Source organism: Oryza sativa, chromosome 10 (assembly GCF_034140825.1).
Source record: "Oryza sativa Japonica Group chromosome 10, ASM3414082v1".
Lineage (NCBI taxonomy): Eukaryota > Viridiplantae > Streptophyta > Magnoliopsida > Poales > Poaceae > Oryza > Oryza sativa.
This window is the reverse complement of record NC_089044.1, coordinates 16,453,052-16,470,150: the sequence shown is the minus strand read 5'-3', so window position 1 is coordinate 16,470,150 and position 17,099 is coordinate 16,453,052. Positions and strand designations below refer to the sequence as shown.

Below are 17,099 nucleotides of genomic sequence, written 5' to 3'. Positions count from 1 at the left end.
GGGGATCGACCGAACTCGTGGTGAGCCCTCTCTGGCCGAACTAACGTAGGGAGTTCCCCACCACCTTCCTAAGTTCATCTGGGTCTACATGATTGAAGACGCCGGACTAGGGGTCAGCCAAATCGACCTTGGCCCAATGGCCCCCTCATCATGGCCCTCCACGTGGCAGCTCCTAATTGAATGCCAATGACAGTTGTGGGTGAAACCGATCTCCACAACCTTTACAACTGCACTATCCGGTTTTCAAGTTTAGGGGGTAATTCGGTTAGCTACAATAGTTCAAGGTAATTTGGACTTTTTCGTAATTATATTTGGTGTTATACAGTTATGTGCAAAGTTAGGCTTGTCCCTTTTACGCTGTCAAACTTTGATTAATAAAGATGGCCTAAAGCAATATTTAATTTTTGAAAACTCATCGGATTTTTTAGCTAATCAGGTGCCACACGGTTTGGTTACGTTATTATTTTCAAATTTTGCTATAAGACACCAAAGATTTGTGTAATTTGTTGATAAACATCGAAAAACGTGTCACGACTGAAAGACAATAAAAAACTAGTAATTTGCTAGAGAACACTTTCGGCTCAATTGGAGAGATAAATTATTAAGAAAGACGAGAATGACTGAGTACCACATGCTTTAAACATGGCATTAGAGTAAAAAAATTAAAAATTACGCAACTCCAAATTTGCCATCAACCTAAGTACATCTCTAGCATCCTTAAGGGCATTCTCATCTTTTTGAAGAATTTCTCTCTCGAATTGAGCCGGGATTGTTATCCAGCAAATTAGGGCATCCCCAATGGAAGCCACGGCTATAAGTGGCCTCACATGAGCCAGGTTGAGATCACACATGAGACACATATCTCTCTATAGAAGACACTCTTAAATGGGCCCTACAAAATCTAAGGCAAATGTTTAAAGGCACTCTAGCCCACAATATATGTGTCCTAATCCATGGAGCCAAATGCACGTTTTTCCTACCCTACCCTTAATTTATTTCAGCCCAAACCAACCACCAGCCTCCTCTTCTCGTTTTCTCCACCGCCCCCCAATACGGCAATACCGCACCCTCTAGCCATCGCCACCCACCCATCCTCCTTCTTTCTCATTTTCTCTGCCGAGCCCAAGAGGACATCTGCACATCGCTATGCCTAGATAGGAGGACAGTGGATGGAGAGAACGAAGAAGGATGGAGCGGCACCCCGACCGGAGGACAGTGGATGGAGAGAAAGAAGAGGATGGAGTGGAAGAAGAGGAAGAGCTCAAGATGGAGTGTGAGGGGGCTGTGCCCAAACTGGAAGACAGCGGATGAGGGGAGCATTTAGTGGCTGAATTAGATGGTACCTGCCATTGCTCACCCTTCCTTCTTCCTCCTCCTTGATCTAGATTTGCTCGCCTTCTTTCTTCATAATCTTCAATCTGATGTGGATGTGGGTTTGTAGTGCGGTGACTGACACGGGTCCACAGAACGGCAGCCTAGGGCAAGAAGAGAAAATGTGTGTGTGTGTGGGGGGGGGGGGGGGACCATGATGTGGGGATGGGACACCGCGCCGGGCTCGCCCCAAAGCATAGCCACATGCCGTGGCTCAGGAAAAGAGAGCCGAGGAACAGACGCGCGTTTCCCTGCTGGGAATCACGCCTCCCTGCAGAGACGCAATTCTAGCTATAAAAGGGATAGGATCTCGACGGCATGAGCCAAGGGTACAAGCTAGGGATAGCCTTAGTAGTTTTTTAGGTATTTTCTAGCCATGACACATTTTACGACATCTACCAGTAAATTTTATAAATTTTGAGTATCTTATAGTAAATTTGTTTCTTTTTTATATATATCACATCAACACGGGTCAGATAAATTAAAGAATAACATATGTCAACGGAGGATACCCGTAAACCGGATATAGAGGGTATTGGGGTACGCTGGTACGAGGATCTACGTAGTACGACATCAAGCAAACAGAAAACAGGGATTATACTAGTTCAGTCCCCTTAGTAGGTAATAGCCCTACTCCAATTGATACGGGATTATATGATGTAAATCACAGATTACAAAGGGAATAGCGGAACTCAATGATACCGACGAGACCGTAGTCGAGTTGGTTCGACTAGATCACCCAGCGACCTGGCTCCGGTAGGCTCCGGCTTCGTAGGTTGTGGTGGTTGTCTTGGCTATGAGATTTGATGCCTTAGGTCCTCCTGGGGGTCCCTTTTATACCGCGGGTCAGGTGGTTTCCAAGTAGTACTCGGAGACATCGGACCCTATACGATACAGTGACGACCCAGTCCTATCCGGGTAGGAATCTTTTCATCTGTGGACTCCGTGATGAATTTCCTTAGCGTATACAGAGAACGCCCGTATACGCGCAGATATACCATATCGGTGTATAGCGTATATCCAAGGGTAGAGAGTATATCTTATCCGTAACCCTGACAACATCCATCCTGCATAATCTATCATCACAGAAAAAGTTGCGAACCTAGATTTTTTCGGCAAGCGTGACAAAAACAGATCGAGATGATGTGAACGTCAAGCAAACCTCGTGCTGTAGAAGAGCACACGACGCCAACAGCTACTGTAAATACGCAGAGAGCCGTACATGGCAAACAAAGCGGAAAGATATTTGTGATTTTTGTCGGTGGTGTGAGGCTGTGAGGTAGGAGTACCATTAACAGTGTGGTTGTATTCATTAACTGGGTATTCATTATGCATCGCTATATCCATACCTAATTTAAATTACCCATTTAAATTTTGAATATGGGGAGGGTATTACCATTTTACCTAATTTATTCATATATCAATTTGCTATATGTAAAACGTGGCTCTAAATTTTTAAAGTCACATTCACATTATAAAATCTTATAAAATTTAACTAAAATATGGAGGGATTATTTGTTATATGAAAGAGAAAATTTGTACAAATTTTGATCCATTTATACATGTAAAATCCACATATTTCTCTTCTGTATCCATTACATTAACCATACCTATTAGATAATACCCATTTAATTTAGGTATAAGTAATCTTTTTTAAGATAGGGATGAATAAAATTAGGTATGGATATGGATTACCCCAGTGGTAGGCCTACGTAGACACGTAGTGGGTTCCCAGGAATCAACCGCCCGATGCGCCCAAGGCCTGGTTCGCGTGCGAGAAGCGCTGTATTTGAGTCTTTGAGACAACGGCGAGTCGACGATGGTGTACTTGTGCGAAGAGCTTCCTTGGGCGTGGAGGAATACGACGCCGTTCCCTCGCCGTAGAGGAGGAACGAAGAAACCCAAGTCCAACAAAGGGGATCGTTTAAAAAGAGATTGTTCATTGGATTGATTAGCTATTTAACTATAAGGATAACTTAATTTTTAACAATTGGATTGATTAGCTATTTAACTATAAGGATAACTTAAATTTTTTTTAAATAAACTGATCAAATACTCCCTCCTTTTCATATTATCAGTCGCTTTAATTTTTTCTAAAATATATTTAGGTTTGATTAAGTTTATAGAAAAATTTAGCAACATTTATAACATGAAATTAGATGCATTAAATGTAACATTGAATATATTTGGATAATATGTTTGTTTTATGTTGAAAATGTTAATATATTTTTCTATAAATTTAGTCAAACTAATAAAAGTTTGAGTCGAAAAAGGTGAAAACGCTTTTGATAAAAAAAGTAAAAACGACTTACAATATGAAACAGAGTAAGTATTTTACTGTCATGACCCGAGGGCATGACGGGATAAACACCACCGGGAGGATAGCCGTGCGGCGTCGGCTCCTAGAGAAGGGATGTAGATTTAGCCTAGGGAGAAGAATATTGTTGGGAGGAAGAGATTAGACCAATTAATGATTGTTGGGAGGAAGAGATTAGACTAATTGATATTCATTGCTTAATTTTTATTTTTGAGAATTACACGTATAACGCAGACACTCATAACGCACGCACACTCACCCCTATAAACGTATGCACGCAAACCCTACCCCCTATGAGCATCTTCAAAGACTGAGCCAGATAAACACCACCGGGAGGATAGCCGTGCGGCGTCGGCTCCTAGAGAAGGGATGTAGATTTAGCCTAAGGAGAAGAACATTGTTGGGAGGAAGAGATTAGACTAATTGATATTCATTGCTTAATTTTTATTTTTGAGAATTACACGTATAACACAGACACTCACAACGCATGCACACTCACCCCTATGAACGTACGCTCGCAAACCCTACCCCCTATGAGTATCTTCGAAGACTAGGCCGAAAAATACTTGAGAGATTGAGGTTACTTGAGAGATTGAGGTACTTCGCTATCGACGGGTATGTCATCTACCACTGAAAGCACAACGCCGTTAAATCCTTGAAAATTCGCTCCCATGGGGAGTCGAACCTAAGACCTCAGGTGCTGCTGAGGCTCTTGTAACCACTAGGCTACAGGCACTTTCGCTATTCATTGCTTAATTGATAATAGATACAATCCCATCCTTATATAGATGGTACAACTTGACCCATAAGTAAGAACTTAATCTTATCTTATTTATAACTTAATTGGTATGGACTGCCTAAGGGCCTCTGCCTTCTAGCCAAATGCCCATAACATTTACAACGAGTGATCTCGGCAAATGCAGTAGAAGAAACTTTTTAAGAAAATGTACGTTTAGAAATGTGGATCAAATAATCTACGATAAGAATTCGATTAAGTGGCTGAAAAGATAATACCCAAGACGGATTCCGTGGTTGAACCGAATGTAGTGAACAGTACGCTATACTTTTATACTGTTCAGCGGTGGAGGCATGGGAAGGTGAGCAGGGGCTTGGCTAGTGATTGCAAATTCGGAATGAAATCCAACAATCTCATATCTCGTTCGAATTTTTTTCCTATTTTTATTTGTGAATTTGGTTAAAGTATATTCAAATTCATTCAAAATACTTTCAAATAATTTCAGCCAACAAAGTACCAAAATTTTGGTAATTTTGATACTCTCCACCAGCAAAAAAAACCCCATTTCAAAAATACAAACCCTAGGCTGGGCCCCTCCCATCATAGAGCGAACTAGAGTAAGGTGCCACTTACTTAATTTACACTAGAGTGAAGTGCACGAGCAGATCCTAAACTTGTGCGGGTGTGTCATCTAGATACTTGATACAAGTAACTTTAGTCTCTGCACATCGGATGTTTGGACATTAATTAGAAGTATTAAACATAAACTAATGACAACTCATTCCATAACCCTGGACTAATTCGCAAAACGAATCTATTGAGCCTAATTAATCCATGATTAGCCCATGTGATGCTACAGTAAATATGTGCTAATTATGGATTAATTAGGCTTAAAAAATTTTGTCTCGCGAATTAGCTCTCATTTATGCAATTAGTTTTGTAATTAGTCTATGTTTAATACTCTAAATTAGCGTCAAACATCTGATGTGACATGGACTAAAGTTTAGTCCCTAGATACAAACACCACCTAAATTTGGTGATGTGGAAAAAGAGAGGGGAGAAATGAGAAACATCGTTGCTAAGCATGATAAAGGCTTATAGTCGACTTTTAGCATTTATTAACGAAAAATTTGTTGCGCGAGGGTGGATAAAAGAAAAGAAGTATAACTAAAAATTATTAGTGCATTAATGATTTAAAATTTTTATTGTCTTTATTATTGTAGAAGGATAGTCTGTAGTGACATTAATTAGTATAGAGAACCCATATTAGACTATATGCTCCGTCCTGCTTTGCCTTGTGTTAATGTGTGTTGCCAGCTGGTACTCCTCAATCCTTGAAAAAAAAAAAGAAGTAGGTCTAGATACGCATGTATCAATTGTAGTAATATTGGATTATTTATGGAAAGAAGGGTAGCTTTCGACATATACATCAAAATAGAACTGCTTTCCGATCACGTGGCCATATTTTTCCAGGGTCAAGTTAGTTATTTCTACGGCGGCTCACTGTGTCTGGCGGCTCCGTGTGTGATCCGTGACATAGACAGAAAATTAAGAAGAATAACACGGTGTTCGTTTTTACCGAAGATGAAAATAAAGTTGAGAAAAAAGCAAAATATATTTATCTAATATTTTACAGTAATTTCTATATAGAAAGTTTACGATCGTCTTGCAGTTTAAAAAATATGAAAAAAAAGGATGTGAGATATATATTTTAATCAGAAAAGGATGGTGCCTTAAGATCAGTCCAAGTAGTGAACAGCATCCAGTTGCCATGGCAGTATATATATTTGCCTATTTATATTGCAACTTCAAGCAACTTCAAGCAAGTGTAGAAGTCTAAATCAACTTCAAGCTCCTCCCATATTGTGTCATGGAGGACAAGCTGCCGCTGGCTCTGACCGTACTGTCAGTGTCCGTGCTCATCGCCGTCGTCATCTCCAAGCTGGTATCATATGCCACCAAGCCAAGGCTCAACCTGCCGCCGGGGCCATGGAAGCTGCCGGTGATCGGCAGCCTCCACCACCTCGTGGGGAGCCACGCCATCCACCGGTCGATGCGCGCGCTCGCCGAGAAGCACGGGCGCCACCACCTCATGCAGATATCGCTCGGCGAGGTGTTCGCCGTGGTCGTGTCGTCGCCGGAGGCGGCGGAGGAGATCCTCAGGAACCAGGACGTCACGTTCGCCGACCGCTTCCTCAGCACCACCATCGGGGTGATCACCTTCGGCGGCAACGACATGGCCTTCGCGCCCTACGGCGAGCGGTGGCGGCAGCTCCGGAAGCTGTGCACGCTGGAGCTCCTGTCCGCCGCGCGGGTGAGGTCGTTCCGGCGCATCCGCGAGGAGGAGGTGGCGCGCCTGGTCCGGGACCTCGCCGCGTCCGCCGCCGCCGGCGAGGCCGTGAACCTGAGCGGCAGGATCGCGAAGCTCATCAACGACGTCGTCGTGAGGTGCTGCGTCGGCGGCCGGAGCGAGCACCGCGACGAGTTCCTCGACGCCCTCCGCACCGCGTTGGACCAGACGACATGGCTCACCGTGGCCGACGTCTTCCCGTCGAGCAAGCTCGCGCGGATGCTCGGCACGGCGCCGCGCAAGGCGCTCGCCAGCCGGAAGAAGATAGAGCACATCTTGGAGCAGATCATTCAAGAACGAAAGAGGATCATGGACAGGAGCAGCCATGGCGGCGACGGCGACGGCGAGGCGATGAACACGAGCGAGTGCTTCTTGGATGTCCTGCTGAGGCTTCAGAAGGATGGCAACACACCAATCCCAATTACTAACGAAGTCATCGTCGTGCTTTTATTTGTAAGCAATTGCGCCTCTGCACCACCAAACCTCTCCTCCCAACATTTTAGTTTCCAACAACCAAATAAAAATAGTTTTGCTATTTATCAACTACTCAATCCTTTCCAAAATATAACCATTTTTGGAATAATGCTAACTCAAATATTTTTTTACTTTAACTACCAATAGCCAAAAAAAATTAAAAAGATTGATCACGAAAGAGTGATGTTACTAGTAGATAAATATCTAATATGTAACTTTTCTTATTTAAATAACTTATTTTTATAAATATCATTAGTCAAATTAGCATTCTGAAGATTATATCTAAAAATTGTTATATTTTGGGACGGAGAATATCTAATCTATCGCCCACCTAGACTTACATGTATGATTAGTCTAAACTTGCATGATATAAAAGGTACAACTTTCATATGCATATCGAGATGGTAACTTTATATTCCTTTTTTTATATTTCGAAATAACATACATATATTTTATTATTCTAATCAAGATATGTCGTTATTCTAATCAGGACTATAATTATTCTATTTTATGTTGGTAAGGATCACACTAAAATGTGGCCTTTTGACTTTAAGTTAGTTCTTTATTTTAGTTGTTAGATGAAGATGTAATGATTTTTTTAAAAAAAATAATGTACATATATATGGGAAAAATAAGTCAATTGGCAAATAGACTCAACTTCACTCTCTAGAGTAGCTTGATACATAGAATCGCACATATGCATGCAGTTACACTTAGGCTGTGTTCGGGACACCGGCACGCAAAACGAAGCACTCATTGTTGGACGATTAATTAAGTATTAACATTTTTTTTGAAAAATGAATTAATTATTTTTAAAACAACTTTCATATAGAATTTTTTTGCAAAAAAACACACCGTTTAGCAGTTTAAAAAGCGTGCGCGAGGAAAACGAGAGAGTTGAGTTGGGAAAAGTGGGATAAGAACTCAGCCTTAGTGAGGTCAAAGCGATATTAACGCGGTTAGAGATTTATCCTTGGTCAAATAGGGTTCACAATCCTGATACTAGATCAAAATCCGCTCACAAGCGATATCGTCAGATTTCATAGAAATTACTGATAAACCAACAAAAAAGATAAAACCCAAATATTGTTTTATCAAAAGTTTAAAATAGTTTAATATTTTTTAACTTCACCAAAATACCACCGAGTGGTTTATATTTTCAACCCGGTCTAGGAAGTCTGGATTTTGCGAAATCCAAACCGCATTCAACTGGAACTGTGAACCCTATTCAACTGGAACTGTGAACCCTGTACCCTCTTTGATGGTGTATTAAGAAAGCATACTTGCATGTGTTAGGAGTGTAACATTGGTATCCGTCTATTTGAGTGTGTTGTAAGTATGAGTCACATAGTGCTTCATTTTTTAATGCACGATGCCGTTGAATTTTTTAATATCATTTGTCTTATTCAAAATTTTTGTGCAAACATAAAAAAAATATGAGTCATGCATAAAGAATCTTTAGTGGTAAATCAAGCCACAACAAAATAAACAATAGTTACAAACATGTCTAAAATGTTAATGGCGTCGTATATTAAAAAATGGATGGAGGAAATCATTAAAGGAAATGCAAGTTGCACATAACAATGGAAGCTTAGCTGTGCAAGTTTAGGTTGGATATGGCGACCAACAATATCAAAATTGTGCTAGTAATAAATCATAATGCTGTACGGATAAATTCATTCGGTTGTGGTGATATTTATTTATAAGCTACAGACGTTCTTTTCCCCTATTTCAATTTGGCTAGCTGGAACTCTTCTAATTAGGCCCTAAGTTTTTAAAGAACAAACTATGTCATGCTGAATCATAAAAGGTAAGAAAGCATTAATTCTAGTCTGGCCAAACATATAAGTTCTCAAAATTAAGCAGCAATGTATGTAGTGCAGAACTCTAAGTTCTCTAAGTTTAGGTATATTGAGTAAATGTAGGGTATGTTATGTAAATTTATATAACTGAAAGATAAATAGTTTCTAATTACCATAATGAATAATAATTTGTGTGACAATACCATTCCAGGACATGTTTTCAGGGGGCAGCGAGACATCATCTTCCACATTAATCTGGACAATGGCAGAACTCATCAGAAAACCAAAAGTAATGGCAAAGGCTCATGTTGAAGTGCGGCAAGCTTTCCAAGGAAAGAACACCATCACAGAGGATGACGGTGTAAACGAGTTGACCTATCTCAAAATGGTGATTAAGGAGTCATTGAGGATGCACTGCCCAGTGCCCCTTTTAGGCCCTCGTAAATGCCGAGAGACATGCAAAGTTATGGGCTACGACATACCGAAAGACACAACTGTATTTGTGAATGCATGGGCAATATGCAGAGACCCAAAATATTGGGATGATGCCGAAGAGTTTCAACCAGAGAGGTTTGAGAACAAAAGTATCGACTTTAAAGGAAGTAACTTTGAATTCCTTCCATTTGGATCGGGCCGTAGAATGTGTGCGGCTATGAACCTTGGCATTGCAAATGTAGAGCTCCCCTTAGCTAGCCTTCTGTATCATTTTGATTGGAAGTTGCCTGATGGAATGATGCCTGAAGATGTTGACATGCAGGATGCACCTGGAATACTTGTAGGTAAACGCAGTAGCCTAATTATGTGCCCGGTTACACGTGTTGCTCCAAGCAACCCACAAGTGATAGCATCATAGATAACTCATCCTTTGTGGTAGATAATAACTTGAACGGTTTGTACTGGTGTGTAATCAAGTTTTGTATCAAATAATTAAGGTGTAATGGAAGACGGATTTACATAATTTGGCTCCCATGTAGACAAAGGGCAGAAGACCAGTCATTACACTATTATCAGCCCCGTTGTTTCGTTATGCTACTTATGGCTATCTGAATGTCTTATTAGCAACTAAAAAATAATTTGCGAGAAAAACTTTTACATACATGTCCTTAGCGATTAAAAAAAATGTTGTAAATTAAACTATGATAAAATAAACTTCAAAAAGAAATTTTAAAATTAAAATTTGGCTTATAAGTACAATCATAAACGAAACAATGAGGGTTATATGTCACTACATGATCTAGTTTGAGAAAGAGATAATGTTTGCGTTCTCGACTGGAAGTTGGCAATCATGAAGGGGTTGTCTCAGCAGCCTTGGCAGGTAGCCGTTGGTCCAAGCAGTCGTGAGAAAGGTTGCTTTAATGCCTGCTTCAAGTGTACGAGCACGTCTCTGAGACATTAGCATATTAAGAGTTTCAGTCCTAGCCCATCATGGCCCATGAATGTGCCATGATTTGGGGTGTCAAAGGAGGCGGTGGCCGGAGCACGAGGGAGGGACGCCTCTCAGGGTGGAGATGACCACAGACGACGAGGATGACCTGGGGGAGGGAGAGAAATATGAGGAGAGTTATTTGTGGATAAGGATTCGGCCTCAGATTTGAAATTAATTTCTTTCAGTGGGAGACAGTATTTTAACCTTTAGGGGGGTGATAGACACCCAATTGCAACAGCTCTGGAGTGCTCCTTGCCCCCTAAAAATTAAACACTTCATCTGGTCAGGTTTGAGAGATAGAATTCAAGCCTCATCTAACTTAGCAAAAAAAGGGTTGGAATGGTTCAGCCCTGTGCTTACTCTGTGGGGAGCTAGAAAACAACAGACCATATCCTTTTTAGATGCCCTATGGCTACTTTTGTTTGGTGTTTGCGTAGAGATGTGCTGGGTTGGGGACAGATCCCTTTCAACTTCGATGATTTTTTCTGTTTAGCTTAACTTAGAACTGTTTTCAAACACATGAATGTTAAATTGGCGATGCTTGCTGCTGTTAGTTGGACACTTTGGATTACTAGGAATAACATGGTTTTTGCGAGATAAAATAGCCTACTCCCCACTAATGCTCCCTTTCCAAATCACTTCTTTCTTAATGTAGTGGAAACCACTTGTTGGTAACTTTTTGTGACAAGTTGACAAGCACGATCGCAGCACCGAAACGCCTTGCGGTGATATGGAGTCGTCAACCACCTCGATCTAGCCAAAAGGCCAAATCAAGATGGGTTTTGCAAAAAGAAAAACTAAACCGGCTAGCGGAGCCGATTTAGAGATCAAAATCAGCCTCTAGGCCAATTTAGATCGATATGAGGATAACTACCCGTCTCGTGGGCAAATCGGAAGGTTTTCAGGACAAACCTACAAAGAAGTGTCGCACTCTCGCAGCGGCGGCGGACAGTTTACAGCGCAAACCGACAAAGATAGACTAAATTAGGGTAAAATAGAAAACATGGTAAAAGAACGATTCAAGTAGATTATATTCGGGGGTTTTACAATGAACCGGCCTTGTCCCTTAAATAGGGGTTGGTTTTGCCCTCTACAGGCCCTTCTCCACATCCAACTCAGGATAGAAACCAAAGGAAACACGAAATATAGCCTTTCCGAGCAAGGAAACCCGAGACCCGACGAAAATAACTCGGACTCGGACCCTGACAGTCTAACCGCCCACATACCTGCAGTCTGACTGGCCCTGTGAAGGAAACCCGGTACTTTCCAAACTTTGACAATTTTCCCCTATTTCGTTCATAGGTGTCAAATTTGGATGTAAACACCACTTTTCAAAGGTGTGGAGACTGATGAACTGGAGTTGCTGACAAGAAGACTGAAGGAATGTTGTGCTGGACTGTGAAATATCAGAACTGGGGTGTGTTAGTTAGAGTTTTTTTGCCGTCTGTTACTTTGTGGAGGTGTTTTGGAAAGCTTTTTAAATCGCTGTGTCTGGTGTATCTTCACTTATGGGTCATGTGTTGTCCCTGCTGTCTAAAAATTGGTTGTTTCTCTGGGCCGGAGGGACCTCTTTTGGTCTATGTATGTACATTGATGTAAGCTGGAATCCCCAGCAAGACAAATTTGCTTTCTATATAAGCAGGGTCGTTTCGACATTTTCTCTAATAAAAAAGCTTTGAACATTCATCCTGGATATCGGTTTTAATATCTAAAAGAAAACCAGTATCAGTCTGTAGAAACAAATAAAAAATCAATTATTAGTTGGTCAGATGCAAACCTATACGACTCAATTAGGAATTTAGGAACAGCGAGCCCAGCGTCATTTTGACCGCCACTCCAAACATGATCAATCCTACCGTAAAAAATAATATTGTTTTCATTTTTTTTACTGTATAATTTAGTTTTATATTTTTTCTTTTTATTAAGTTGTCACTAAATAACTAAATTTATAAATATAAAAATATCCCGACTATATACCAATATAGTTCTAAAAAGAAAAAGAAAGTATTATTTCTGATAATTTTCATCCTTACTTGTTCCTGGTTTACTTCCATGTCAAGAGTCCGAGTTATTTGAGATGAGTCCTTTAAATCATTGAAGGACTCAAGGACGACCTTTTGTTCCTGTAAATTTTCCTTCCTGCCGGCAGCATGGGCTAACCACGTGAGGGGCGACCGTGTATCGCGATATGGATATAACGTATGGGACTATCTATGAATATTTTTCGGGTATGATATATGATATATATGTATCGCTATATTTGCAACCTGGTGTGTTCGGTAACGAGGGATGGGTAGTAAGGGATGGGAACTAATCTTGCCGCACGGAAAATAGAGCGGTCTATTAGCGCGATTAATTAAGTATTAGCTTTTTTTAAAAAAAATGCATCAATATGATTTTTTTAAGCAGCTTTCGTATAGAAAGTATTTTCAAAAAATGAATCGTTTAACCGTTTGAAAAGTGTGCCCACGGAAAAAGATGAGAGTAGAGTCCCAACTCCTTTTGCCCTGTTGTTGTTATTACCCTTTTTTTTCGCATGATAGCTACATACAACTTATATAAATATTAAATCGAACATTAGAAAAATAATTTATTGGATCCAAAAGCTGAGATCCCCATACTGCTAGAAAAACCAATCCTATTATCTAAGATCCCCATATTGCTTGGAATAAAACGATCCATAACCAAAAGCCCGATACGATCCCATCCGCCCGATACGATGGTGCGGTATGGTGGGGCGAATGGGCGAGGAGTTCCACGGCGCGCGTGGATCGGTGGATGGAGCTATGCACATGGTGTGTACGTGCAACGTATTCGCACGGGAAGGCGCCGTGTTCCGCGGTCGGGTTGCCACACCTCTTCGACTTGCACAACATCGATCAAGTTCGCCACGCACTTGCCAATTAAATTTGCCATGGCCTTTTCTGCCTATTTATATCAGAAAACCTAGACAATGATATCCCGTTGGACGGGATACCCTTCTATGAGACAGTACCTGATACCTGTTGTGGTATAGCTACATGGTACCCGATAACTGTGATATATGTTACCCAGTACCTGTGATACCTAGGATCTAATACCTATAATACTCGTGCAAGAGAATAGTTAATATGTCTATCCCGTTACAACGGGATCCTGTTTTGTAGCAGCTCTCTATTTATATATAGTACCCCAGTATGCTGCAACTTCTACGTACTCTGTAAGGTAGCCAGCTGCTCGATTTCGCACGTACTGTGTCATGGACGACAAGCTGCTGCAGCTGCTGCTGCTGGCTCTGGCCGTGTCCGTCGTCTCCATCGTGACCATCTCCAAGCTGGTATATCGTGCAACCAACAAGCCGAGGCTGAACCTGCCGCCGGGGCCATGGACGCTGCCGGTGATCGGCAGCCTCCACCACCTCGTGATGAGGAGCCCCAGCATCCACCGCTCGATGCGGGCGCTAGCCGAGAAGCACGGCCCGCTCATGCAGGTGTGGCTCGGCGAGGTGCCCGCGGTGGTCGTGTCATCGACGGAGGCGGCGGAGGAGGTCCTCAAGAACCAGGACGCCAGGTTCGCCGACCGGTTCATCACCACCACGCTCGGGGCCATCACCTTCGGCGGCGGCGACCTCGCCTTCGCCCCCTACGGCGAGCGGTGGCGCCACCTCAAGATGCTCTGCACGCAGCAGCTGCTGACCGCCGCGCGGGTGAGGTCATTCCGGCGGATCCGCGAGGAGGAGGTGGCGCGCCTGGTCCGGGACCTCGCCGCGTCCGCCGCCGGCGGCGGCGAGGTCGCCGTGAACCTCAGCGAGAGGGTCGCCAGGCTCGTCAACGACATCATGGTGAGGTGCTGCGTCGGTGGCCGGAGCAAGCACCGCGACGAGTTCCTCGGCGCGCTCTGCACCGCCCTGAGCCAGACGTCGTGGCTCACCGTCGCCGACCTCTTCCCGTCGAGCAGGCTCGCGCGGATGCTCGGCACGGCGCCGCGCAGGGCGCTCGCCAGCCGGAAGAAGATGGAGCTTATCTTGGAGCAGATCATACAAGAACGAGAGGAGATGACGACGGACAGGAGCGGCGATGGCGAGGCGGGGCCCACAAACGAGTGCTTCCTCGACGTCCTGCTCAGGCTTCAGAAGGAGGGGGACACACCAATCCCAATTACCATGGAACTCATCGTCATGCTTTTATTTGTAAGCAATTGCCTCCTCACTCCCAACCCCCTCACAACAGCATCCAACAACTAATTGAATTTTGAGTGTGGAAATATAACTATGGATGTAAATTTGGACCGGTAGTTATTCAGATCCATACCTATAAAAACCTTATATTTTGAAACGGATGAAGTATTATTCTTTACGTAGGTCGTCTGTTTTTTTTTCTTACTACATGTTAGTCATATCAAAATGAGAGAATCCATTATATGCCATTGACTTTGTCACACGTCTACGATTTGCCACTGACTTTGCCATGTTCTACAATATGCCATCGACTTTTGCTTAGCTTCTACAATTTACCATCGCCGTCCGGTTAGCCTTCGTTAGCACTTTACAATTTTATCCAAATGACCAAAATACCCCTGGGACAAAAACATCCAAAATTTGGATAAAATTATCAAAATATTATATTATAAACATAAGATTGTAAACATCCAAAATTTGGTCAAAAACTTAAAATCTAATATTTCAGAATTTTTATCCAAATTTTGAAAGTTTTTGTCCCAAGGGTATTTTGGTCATTTCGACAAATTTGTACAGTGCTAACGGAGACTAACCGGACGGCGATGGTAAATCGTAGAAGTTAAGCAAAAGTCGATGGCATATTATAGAACATGACAAAGTTAGTGGCAAATCGTAGACGTGTGATAAAGAACAAAAGTTGACATGTAGTGTCCCGTGTCCAGTAGCAAATTTCCATACTTTAAGAGTGTCTTCTCTAGAAAATCACTTCGTGCAATGTTTTTATTTATAAGCTAGGCGATATCTTTTTTCCCCTACTCTCTTGAAGTTACTATTTCAGATAGAAAATTGTTTTGGCAGCTAGTTTGGGAGATCAGCTGCCTAGCTTGAACTGTAATAATTGGGGTCTAATTAATCTTTTTCTATGAAAAAATGAGACTTTGGCCAAATCCCATTTTTAATCTTGGGATACATAAAAGAGCATCAAGTTGGACAAATGCAATCACATACTTTAAAAAAAAACTTCTTGGTGAAGGTCCACTAAAGCAGCACTGTTTGTAGAACTCTAGTTTAGATATGTTTGTGTAAATATTGAGTATGTTTTGTATAACTTTATATATAACTAAAATATAAATAATTTTTAATCATCGATAAATAATAGCTTGTGTGCTAATATTGTTTCAGGACATAGTTTCGGGGGGCACAGAGACATCAACTATCGTACTAAATTGGACTATGGCAGAACTCATTCGTACACCAAGAGTAATGACTAAGGCACATGCTGAGGTGCGGCAAACTTTCCAAGCAAAAAGCACCATCACAGAGGATGATGATATTAGTGGGTTAACCTATCTCAAGATGGTGATTAAGGAGTCATTGAGGATGCACTGCCCGGTGCCCCTTTTAGGCCCTCGTCGATGTCGTGAGACATGCAAGGTAATGGGCTATGACATATTGAAGGACACAACTGTATTTGTGAACGCATGGGCAATGTGCAGGAGCTCAATATACTGGAATGATGCCGAGGAGTTTAAGCCTGAGAGGTTTGAAAACAAATGCATAGACTATAAAGGGAGCAATTTTGAATTCATTCCATTTGGATCTGGCCGTAGAATGTGTGCAGGCATGAATCTTGGCATGGCAGATGTAGAGTTTCCCTTGGCAAGCCTTCTTTACCATTTCGATTGGAAGTTGCCCGATGGAATGTCTCCTGAAGATATTGACATGCAGGAGGCACCTGGACTATTTGGAGGTAGACGCACTAGCCTAATTCTATGCCCTATTACGCGTGTTGCTCCAAGCGACCTACAAGTGATAGTATAATAGATTACGCATCCTTTGTGATACCTAATAGATCATGAACATTTCGTGGTACAATCAAGTTGCATATCAAATAAGGGGAAGTGTATCCTCTGTTGAGTCACTGTCTTACTCTGCCGACATGTCATTGGCACAATTGCAAACTGCACTAAGTATTCAGGAAGCCTCATCCCAAATATAGGTGTCCCATGTTATCAAATTAGGTGTTATGAAAGATGGGTCTCCATAATTTGGTTTCCATGTATCATGAATGTTTCGTGGTATAATCAGATCGAATATCAAATAAAGTGTTATGAAAGATGGGACTGCATAATTTGGTTCTCACGTTAACAAGGCCAATCAGGAAAGATAACTTATTACGGTGGTGTTCTTTTCTCTTGAAAATGAAGATTAAGTTTTTTACGCAAAATAAGGTGATATTAACGTATAATTGATTGAGTTTTAATTATTACAAACTTGAAAAATAGATTAATATGATATTTTAGAGAAAACTTTCATATAGAAAGATTTTGCACGAAATGCACTGTTTTGCAGTTTGAAAAGCGTGCCACGAAAATCTTAATATTCATCCAACTCTGGTTGGAGAAAAGAACGGGACTAAGATTCAGATTTTTACCTCGGTTTTCGTTAGCATGCGATTCAAATTTTA

At 41.8% G+C, this 17,099-nt stretch overlaps 2 protein-coding genes across 2 annotated transcripts; both read left to right on the top strand.

The window, feature by feature from the left end:
• Positions 1–6,216: 6,216 nt before the first annotated feature.
• LOC4348721 (ent-cassadiene hydroxylase-like) lies at positions 6,217–10,057 on the top strand. The gene is made up of 2 exons (XM_015759387.3): positions 6,217–7,227; positions 9,262–10,057. The coding sequence occupies exons 1-2, from the start codon at positions 6,295–6,297 to the stop codon at positions 9,901–9,903; spliced, it is 1,575 nt and encodes a 524-aa protein (XP_015614873.1). The 5' UTR covers positions 6,217–6,294; the 3' UTR covers positions 9,904–10,057.
• Positions 10,058–13,665: 3,608 nt separating this feature from the next.
• On the top strand, positions 13,666–16,763 carry LOC4348720 (ent-cassadiene hydroxylase-like). Its single transcript, XM_015758523.3, has 2 exons — positions 13,666–14,644; positions 15,815–16,763. The coding sequence occupies exons 1-2, from the start codon at positions 13,715–13,717 to the stop codon at positions 16,451–16,453; spliced, it is 1,569 nt and encodes a 522-aa protein (XP_015614009.1). The 5' UTR covers positions 13,666–13,714; the 3' UTR covers positions 16,454–16,763.
• Positions 16,764–17,099: the final 336 nt, after the last annotated feature.